We start from the raw sequence: 9406 nt of genomic DNA on the forward strand, positions 1-9406 counted from the left end.
GTAAGGTTCATTTAATGTTAATATATGTTAAATGTTATACAAAATAATGGCACAACAAGAAATAATATATTGTAGGTACTGAGTTGCGATACTTGGAGTTGTGCCAGCTGGAACATCTACTACTTTGGAACCGATCACCAAAATTATAGCTTTGATTTTCGTAAGATTTCACCAATTTCATAATTTTGGCAGTTGAGTAAACCTAGGCCTGTTACATGAACATTTTCAGTTCTATTTAAATATCAAAACTTCAAAGTTAATTTGACGTCAAATCTTATTGTTTTAAAGTCGGTATAACAAGAAAGTACAGCGAAATCATGCCAAACAAAAGGATTTTGGAAGTATTTATATAGATACTGATTTTTTCCTGAAAGACAGTAGATTTCAGGAAAAAATAATAATGTTTACTTTATAGAAGTGAATTCTACTATATAATGCTTTTTATAAATGATTCTTACTGTAAATTTCGGGATTTATCTTTATGTCATTTGATAAGGTTATTTTCTACAGAAGTGTTATTGCATTTTATTTAAATTTCCTCGATTATATTATTGATTTCTGAATAAGAATAAGATTAAAAATATCATTTATTTGCAAAGGCACCTTTATCTTTTGCTTTCGTATTGTTTAATAGATTATCTTGACGATTTTTTATATTGTTATACTTACAATTGTTCTTTGTGAATCTGATTGGTTTTCAAGACAATACTTACTTTTCTCGTTTTGTTACCGACGGCAGACTCTTGTCACCTTCATCCGGATCTGTAGAATATTCAGTAATATCTTCTGCCTCATGGTGACTTGGATTTTTCTCAAGCTGAACATTATCGTTTAACTTATTATAAGTACTAGTTCCTCGTGTAACCCAAAATTTAAGAGCAGACGTCATTAACACTTTCGCTGCCCAGCTCCGAAAAGCAATTCCTATCCACATGCCCAAAAATATTTTGTATAACTACACAACAACCCGGTATTCGAGTCCAACAGCGCAATTGTATCGGAACGGGACCCTTATGCCCGAAAACCCGGCGTCCGGGTTCACTTAAGCCCCGCCCACCGAGCGTAGGGCTACCCAAAATAATTTACTAGAATATAATTATTGTGCATTTTTGATCAGAATAAAGAAAATAAATCCCGTCTTGTTATTTAATTTATTATGTTGTTAAAGAGACTATTTTTTTAATTTTAACGTACATTGTTAGAACAGATTTACTTAATATGATTTATCTACATGTTTCTGTAAGCTTTTTTTTTAATCAATACAACGCCGACGTGCTTTGTTTTAACACCTGCATAGGATAACAAAGAAAATAAGTATCTAGTTTTTAGTTTAAATACTCGTAATCTCAAAAAACATGCCGACGCGCTTTGTCATTTTACGGGCCAGAGATAAAGAACCATAAATCTCGTTATTGCACAAAAGGCGATAGATGCACTTTTGTTTTAACTTTAATACAATACTGGAGTGAAGCAATAACTGGATGGAATAATACCAATTTACGTTTTCTAATCCGTTATAAACTAAAGCGATGTTTTTTCAATTGATTTCATTTATTTACTTTTGACAACCCTTACAGCTTACTTAGCTATGGACTCGCTATTCGGGTCCTGGGCATAAGCACATGCATCTATAGCTACACATAGCGACGACTCGGTATTCGGGTTGCGGGCATAAGGAATGAACTATGGTTCGACTCGAATCCCGGGTGCTGGGCATCGAAAGTGTTAAGCCAGCCTGCTTGACAGACTTATCTAAATTCATCATTATCATTAACATTTGTTATATCTAAATTGCCAAATAGTGTGTCACGGAGTGCCATAATGACCTAAGATATAAACACTGCGATAACCTATTTATTGTAATTATCGTGTTTGTATTTAATACTTATTTCCTCTGGCTGCTAGAGTTTATGCAGCAATCAACTGATGTCCTTGCATTTTAGTTTTTATTTGTAGCTCATTTGATTCGTAATTTTTAAAGCTTCAATGATGAATGGCTTTCATTTATAAGTTTCTAAAGTGAAGATGATTTATCTTCAAATATAATCAATTTTAATTACTTACTAAAAAAAGAAGACAAAAACTTGACTAAGTTGAAACTTGATTACAAAAACAAAAGGTAGGTAGGTATTACTAATTTTAGTAAAAAATATGACATAACGTGCCCAATCTAGTCTTTGTTATTTTTTCTAATTTAACAAGGTGGGTAATTGGAGAAATAAAAACGCAAAAAATCTGTTATACAACGTTTATTATACTTTTTGTTTCAAGTTTTTTCGTATATCGTAAAATTAAAGTGCACTGTTTACATAAGAACAATATCTTGTACAAACATTTAAAGCTATATTCCTGATCCTGATATGAGTAATTTAAATGTAAATAACAAATAATAATTCCTGTCAGCTTACGATGCTTATCTTGATGAGACAATATTGGAGTTAGATAATTTTAAAAGCATACAAGGCCATGTAGTGTACACTGATACAATAACTATACACGTGGCTACTTGCGAGACACAAACAGAAACACATTACAATTGCTAATGAATCGTTGCCTAAACTTGGCATGAAGCATGCACGAGTGCTGAATACTGATCACAGAGAACATTGCCAGTATAAATCACCTAACACCCGGCTAAATGAAAATGTCGCTCATACAAAGTAACTTGCAAACAAAGTAAGCTATTTGTAATAGTCGTCTTACAGCGTTAAGCAAATGTTTGTAGTGTCGACAATACAAAGCATAATTTACAATTCAACACTTTATTCTAATATCACTACTTATTTCGTTTAGTTTTCTGCTTCAATTAATTACAATGTCGTTTCATTTGGGTTGTGTACAAAAAAAATCATTTTTGTTCATGAATTTTCATTAATTTGAATGAATGCTACGTTGAAATATAATAGAGGGGAATATAGTGAGGTAGGAACAGGTTGGGACATGTAACTTGTAGTGCGTTGTTGGTCCCTTTTGTCCCTTTGTGTAGGGATCGCAAGAATAAGTCGGGGCTAAGGGATGTATTGTGTAGCGAACGGGAATCCCGCGACAGGTTGCTCGCTCTTTTAATTTCCGTTGGGTTTTATTTAATCTTCCCTTTTACGTTGAATTTACCTTCATCTCTTTTTTTGAGGTTTAATACATTTTTCTTTTGATAGAACTTATTGTTGGTTTGGCGATATAGGATTATGATAGTAACTTTTGAAGGTACAAAGAATGGTTGAACCTTTAGTATGAAATGACGAATTAGCCTCTGAAGTGTCTGAAGTTAAAGAAAGGAGAAATTAATGATGATGTTCAATACCAGGCTAATAAAGATAGAGTGATTGTCAGTTTCACAGATGAAGTCCTGAGCATAGAGGAATAAGCCATCGCGGTTTATCGCCAGCACATCTGACACAAACATTAGTTTATTCACGAAACTATCGGTACACAATGAAACTGTACACAATGTTATAATCACTACGGTTGTTTGAACAATTACATCATTGTCGTTACTAAAACAAAGATACACCGGTATCATAATGAAGCGAACTCTTCAATTATTATCTTTCATTTACTTTTAAGTGTGTTTAACGATAAACTGTGCGGAAGGAGACTTGATAGCGAAGATTTTATTACCTCTCCGATGAACTTTACTCATTCTCAAACTTTGCAAGCGAAAATATATAATAAGAGTAATATAAATCTTTTGTTAGAACCAACCACAGTTTTTATAAAACGATATGCACACCTCGATAATGATAGCTATAAAAAACATCTAAAGATAGAAACCACAAAAATGGTAGCCAAACTGTTTGGTGCACAAACATAAACAGCAGAATCGACCCGTGAACTTTGATTAGATATGAATTGGCATTAACATTAGCAGCACAGAGCTACAGTCACGAACATGGACTAGCGAGCGATTCGCCGCGCTTGTCAATCGTGACTCATGTCCGCCCAAGGCCGAGACGCCGGCCGGCATCGCTTGGCAACCGAACCTATTTTTTTCTTCATTTCTTTTTGTTCGATTGTTTTTGTGGCTTTCCAGTTATTATATTTGAAATCGTTCTGTTTTCTGCACTTGGATTTCAAAGTTATTTTTTTCTACAATGCCTACTTTTACTGCCATTTTGCATTGCAAAAAGACGTTTAAAACGACGATTGTTAGAAAAAACGTTTTTCCATTTATGCAAAACATTTGCAGCGCGATAACACACGCGATAATGAAGCCAATCTTTATTTACATTATACAACACATTCTCATGTCAACACTTATATTTTACTTTTTATATCTCGGGTGTTCATAAACTTTTGGATGAACTTGGAGGTAAATTAAAAAAAGGAATCAGTTTGAAAACGTTCCAAAATATACGTTTAACGATTTGGGACGCTGATTCTGACCACGGGGTTCTTTTTTTTGTACGCCCAAGTAATCACGTAGAGTGGTTTTTACAGAGAGAAATTTCTAGTCGGCTGATGCAACGTAATTTGAAATTTCATTATTGTTTTCAAAATTACCTGCGACTGTTATCACCGTAGCCTAGGTTTCTGCTGCATTATTTTGTGTTTAACGTTTAGCTTGGTAAACAGTTATTGCATTTCCTCTTGAATTTGTTTGGAATCTACTTGTATTTGTGTGAAGGAGTTCTCATCCTTTTTATTGTATTGGATTGGTCGCAGTAAATCATTGTGCTATTGTCTATCGGCTGGCGGATCGTCACGTACGCCACTTTTTACATCTATTATATTTGAGTAGGCTGCCGATGTGTCTTCAACTGAAGCTATTATATTTGAGTCGGCTGCCGATGTGTCTTCAACTGAAGCTATTATATTTGAGTAGGCTGCCGATGTGTCTTCAACTGAAGCTATTATTTAATTGCAATTTCTATCTGTTAACTTCTTGGATTTGATTTTTTTGCTAGCTTTGTTTTCTTTATAATGAAGGTTGATCTTTTATAGTTTTCAGTTAACATCATGAAAGTCATACTTGGCTTTAATTATGGGGAGTTATTAACTTCTTTATGAATATGGATTTTTGGTTTATTATTTATTGGTGGAATCTGTTTGTTTAAGCTTAATCCGGTTTTCCTGGCCGATTGTTATTGGTTGATTGTGTTGTTTGAGGATTTTTGTTTTTCTTCGGTCTGAGTTGGCTCGACAAGATGAGGTGATATTATTTTTTTCTTAATGGAATGATATTGAAAACCCAAATTTTGCTCATGTAACATCGTCAGTGTAGTTAGTTTTGTAAACTTCAGTTTCTATTATAATTATGCACTGAGGATCTTCGGAAGGTCTGCAGGTAACATGGTTTTGAAAATTTGCAAGTTAGGTATAAACCTTTGTTCTAACTAATTATTCTTTCTCAACCGCGTTTGTATGAATGTTTATGCAGTAGCTATCAGCTGCAGCGAATTATCTTATCGTCAGAAAATAGAACATATTGTTGCTTATCGATGTTTTTCGTACTTATTGATATGACCTAAACTTGTATCTCTAACAAAATAACAAGTGAGGAGGATTAACGAATCAATTTCAAAGATATCAAGATAAGACAGTTAGGCACAAAAGTCTAGATATAAATAAAAACTCTCTATGTCCTATATATGTATAACCAATGGATTTATACACCTCTATTTTTCATAACTTACCTAATGACAATATTATTATTACCATACATAATGCACAATAATCACAATATAAGAACAATAAAATCTCTTATCTGTCTAAAATTTTATCTTAATGATATAGAAAAGTACGAACAGTCTGGCAGATTACACACCAGATAGCTACGGTTTCCATAATCTACTGTACAAAGATAGTTACAACATACAGACTTGTACATTCTAGCAAATTCTGAACGACAGAAGCCTGAACAAAGAAACCGATGCATAAACGAATAGGAGCACGAAAAGTAACACACGAGAATCGAACCCAGGAACACTTTGTTATACTATAGAACCGAGTCGGCCCATCGGTGGGACGCGAACAAAGAAGCCGGCCGGCTTGTACCGGGCGCCGGCACGGAGCGGCGTGGAGACGACCGCCGCGGACCGAGGCTCGGCGCAACTGGCGCGCGGGGCCCCCTCTGCGGCCCGCGGAGCGTCGCCCCGCACCCCCGCCGCGGCCCTCTATATAACGAGCGAAGTTCCCCGGCATCGCCAGTCCGTCACAGAGAGCGACAGGGTTGGGTGGGTCGAATAGTGAGCCGTGGGCGAGTGACGAAGCCCTATGGTTACGAGATCAGATCTGATGCGGTCGTGAGCTTCGGACGTTTTATCAATTTCCCATCGATCTCTTCACGATAACTAGTCGCCGGTGGTGTGTAGCCGGTCTGTTCAGTGCGCATTCGCAGTACAAAAGAGACTTGTGATATTTTTCTAGTAATATTAAGTTCCGCAGCGGAACGCTTTAATTTTTTCGTCGTTTAAAAGTGTACAATATAAGTAAAAATTTGGAAAACATGGAGATCCTGCCGGTCACGAATCAGTTTGTCGGATTCAATAGCGAAAAAGGTGAGTTGACTTTCTATTCGGAGTGGAGAGGCGAGGGAGGGAACTGGCTTTCTAACCGGCTGATTGTTGTTGCTATGCGGCGCGCGCACTGCGCTCGCTCGCCCCTCACTCTTGCCGATCAGAACTTAGTGCTCAGCATCAGCGGTGCTCCATCAGCCCTCAGCAACCAGTCGAGGGGCCCGGCTCGGCTCACTAGCGGGTAGCGCAGTGTGCACCGGCCGGGCCCAGCCGTCAGTATCAGCTGACGTGTCAGCTGTTCCGCTGCGCCGCACTCCCTCGCCCTTGGTGCGGACTGACACACGCGCACTAACTTTGTTATAATCTAGTTACAACTCATGAATTTAGATCAAAACAACTTTTGTTTTAACGCAATATAGCAACAGCATTAACTTAGTTTTTTTCCGATGGAGTTAGGACATTACTTTAGACAAACTTTAATATGAAGGGTTGAAATCTAAACTTTGTTTTCTATTGTTATAGCTTGGAATGGACCAACATGGCGGGAAGCGCCGGTGCCGGTGCCGACGGAAGCGGCGCTGGCTCAGAGGCTCGAGAGAGAGCTTCGCGCGGCCAAGGGAGCCAGCGAGCTAGCCACGGCCGAGGTGCTGGTGCCGGCGGAGCTGCTGGCGCGAGCCTCGCGGCAGACGCTGGCGCTGGCCGAGGGCGAGCCCTGCGGCTCCCGGGGGGCCGCCGTCATAGTCGACGTCGCGGGGAGAAGACTAGCAGCTTTCAAAATAGACCCCAACACATTAACCACACACGAGATACATCTACATCTGGAACACGATGCGACGAACTGGACTAGCCTGTTGCCGCAATTCTTAAAGTAAGTTCAGCTCCGCTGCTGATGCACCGGCAATTCATTGATAAACTTGCAACACCTTAGCAACAGTTGCGACAGGGCAATCGTTCGGTACTAACGGACCTTCTCCTTTGTTACAGAAACTTAACGCGAGGCGGCACCATCATCATCAGTCCCCAGTTCACGATAGAAAAGAAGAAATTGTTCAGGAGCCAGGCAGAGTGAACCCGCCTGTGATATGCGCGTGATGCGAGCGAGCCGACTGACAGCCCTCCTCGATATCTACGTATCGTTATTTTAACAAATATCATATTATTATATATTATATTAATTATTATATATTTTTAATAAGAGAAAAAAAGCACAGCGTGATATGTAACGTATAGTTGTAGTATAAGCGCGCGGAAGAGCGCAGGTTTTAGTTGCGTCGCTCGCAACTCGCGGGCACGGTCGATAGTGACGCGAACTGCACTTTGTTGTCGATAAAGTGTGCCGATGTTCGGTCGCCGGTCGAGCGTGCTGGCGAGCGCGAGCGCGCGTGCGCCGGCGCGCGGCGGCGAGCGTCGATCTCGCCCCCCCCCCGGACGCCGGTTGTCTCGTCTGCCCACCGCTGCGCTCGCCCCCCGCGCCGCTCGTACTTATGTTAATCATTGTATGATCATTGTTCGTATTTTGGATATTTTAATGATTGTGAGTCGTGGTGGTTGGTCGCGTGAGTGGCGTGGCGGCGTTCGTGCGCACCCTCTGATCTCAGCCGCCGCCGCGCGTGTGATACTGATACCCTGAACGATATAGTCTTAGGTATTATTTTTTGTTTCGAGTTCGATTCTATTGTGAAGTTGCGTAGAGTTGGTATTTTCATGTATCGTAACTGTATTTATTAGAGGCGGTCTCTGTAGAGGTCCGATATGTGTACGTTCTCGTAATTGTACATTTGTTTGTGATACTACTTTTGTAATGTATAAAATTTAAATGCGAGAAAAAAATATTACTTTTTATGAATGTGAAAACATGAATGCAGATTTATAAATATTAGAGATGTGTATCATAGAGTGGAGAGTAGAGGCACGGGCGGGGTGCGGCGGGGCGGGGCGCAGGCCGCGCGCGCGCACCGCCCCGCGCACTCCGCGTGCCGCAGGCAAAAGATCTCAGGTTATATTATTAATAGTTATTAAAAGTATTAAGTTATTTAAGTTAATATAAAATGAAATTTTTTGTAAGATTATTTTCTATCGCCGCGCGAAGCTGCGTTACTATAGTCCAGTGGGTGATAAGAGATACATTTTGTACTAACAGTACATAATAATTGACGAGATGTTAATATTGCAGATTGCATTTTCTTCATCCAGTGTAATTACTACATTAAATGTAAATCAATAGACTAACCGTTTTTAAACGAAATCTAAATGTTTGTAGGGTCCAGTGTTTTAAACGCACAATATCATAGTACTAGAGTTCACTTTCATCGATAAATAAAAAGATTTTAAAAAGCTACAAAAACATTTTACTTCTAAAACTTGAAATGTCGACATATACAAAAACTAACAATAATAATAAATGTATCAATTGTTTATAATTGATATTTATTTGATAGACCGTAAAAGAAAATGTAGAAATATTGAAGAAAAAAAATACATAGTTTCAAAATGGAAATTTATTGTTTCAATACCCTTCCTCCTCCTGAACACGCGAGCTGAAGCCCACAATGCGGATGAGCGCACCCAGTTACCTCATCCGCAAACAATACGCTTTCAATGCGAGATAACATATTCCATACAGACGACACTTAAAGAAACAAAGAGAACCAAGAACATCGTTTCCATACATTATCATAAATTTAAACTAGGTAAAAACAAGCAGAGAGTCGGGGTAATATTTTAATAAGACCGGTTGGGACCGGTCGGGACCGGTTCAGGAGCCGGTCTCGCTACAGATTGGTGCAACCCCATCCTCGTGTGTTTTTTGTATTTTAATTAGTGCCTAGGTATCAGCGAGTCGGTACAGTCGTACATGTACCTGTACATATGGTGGTAAATGTTCTCGCGAGTTTACGAATCTAAATTCTGAAGCGAAATATGTACCGATTGCGATATGAGAAAAATTGCAT

The 9406-nt window shown here is 38.8% G+C and overlaps 1 protein-coding gene across 1 annotated transcript; it reads left to right on the top strand.

Annotated features, from left to right (window-relative positions):
- Window positions 1–6145: 6145 nt before the first annotated feature.
- On the top strand, window positions 6146–8952 carry LOC124638879 (protein charybde-like). Its single transcript, XM_047176012.1, has 3 exons — window positions 6146–6497; window positions 6978–7323; window positions 7440–8952. Exons 1-3 carry the CDS (start codon window positions 6446–6448, stop codon window positions 7522–7524), a joined length of 483 nt encoding a protein of 160 aa, XP_047031968.1. The 5' UTR covers window positions 6146–6445; the 3' UTR covers window positions 7525–8952.
- The last annotated feature ends 454 nt before the right edge of the window (window positions 8953–9406 follow it).

The sequence above is a fragment of the Helicoverpa zea genome, chromosome 18, assembly GCF_022581195.2.
Source record: "Helicoverpa zea isolate HzStark_Cry1AcR chromosome 18, ilHelZeax1.1, whole genome shotgun sequence".
Classification (NCBI taxonomy): domain Eukaryota; kingdom Metazoa; phylum Arthropoda; class Insecta; order Lepidoptera; family Noctuidae; genus Helicoverpa; species Helicoverpa zea.

Excerpts from the sequence above, each read along its gene's own strand:
- LOC124638879 (XM_047176012.1), top strand. The coding sequence starts at position 6,446 with ATGGAGATCCTGCCGGTCACGAATCAGTTTGTCGGATTCAATAGCGAA. Across the intron at positions 6,498-6,977 it reads CGGATTCAATAGCGAAAAAG|CTTGGAATGGACCAACATGG; the intron begins GTGAGTTGACTT and ends CTATTGTTATAG. Across the intron at positions 7,324-7,439 it reads CTGTTGCCGCAATTCTTAAA|AAACTTAACGCGAGGCGGCA; the intron begins GTAAGTTCAGCT and ends CCTTTGTTACAG.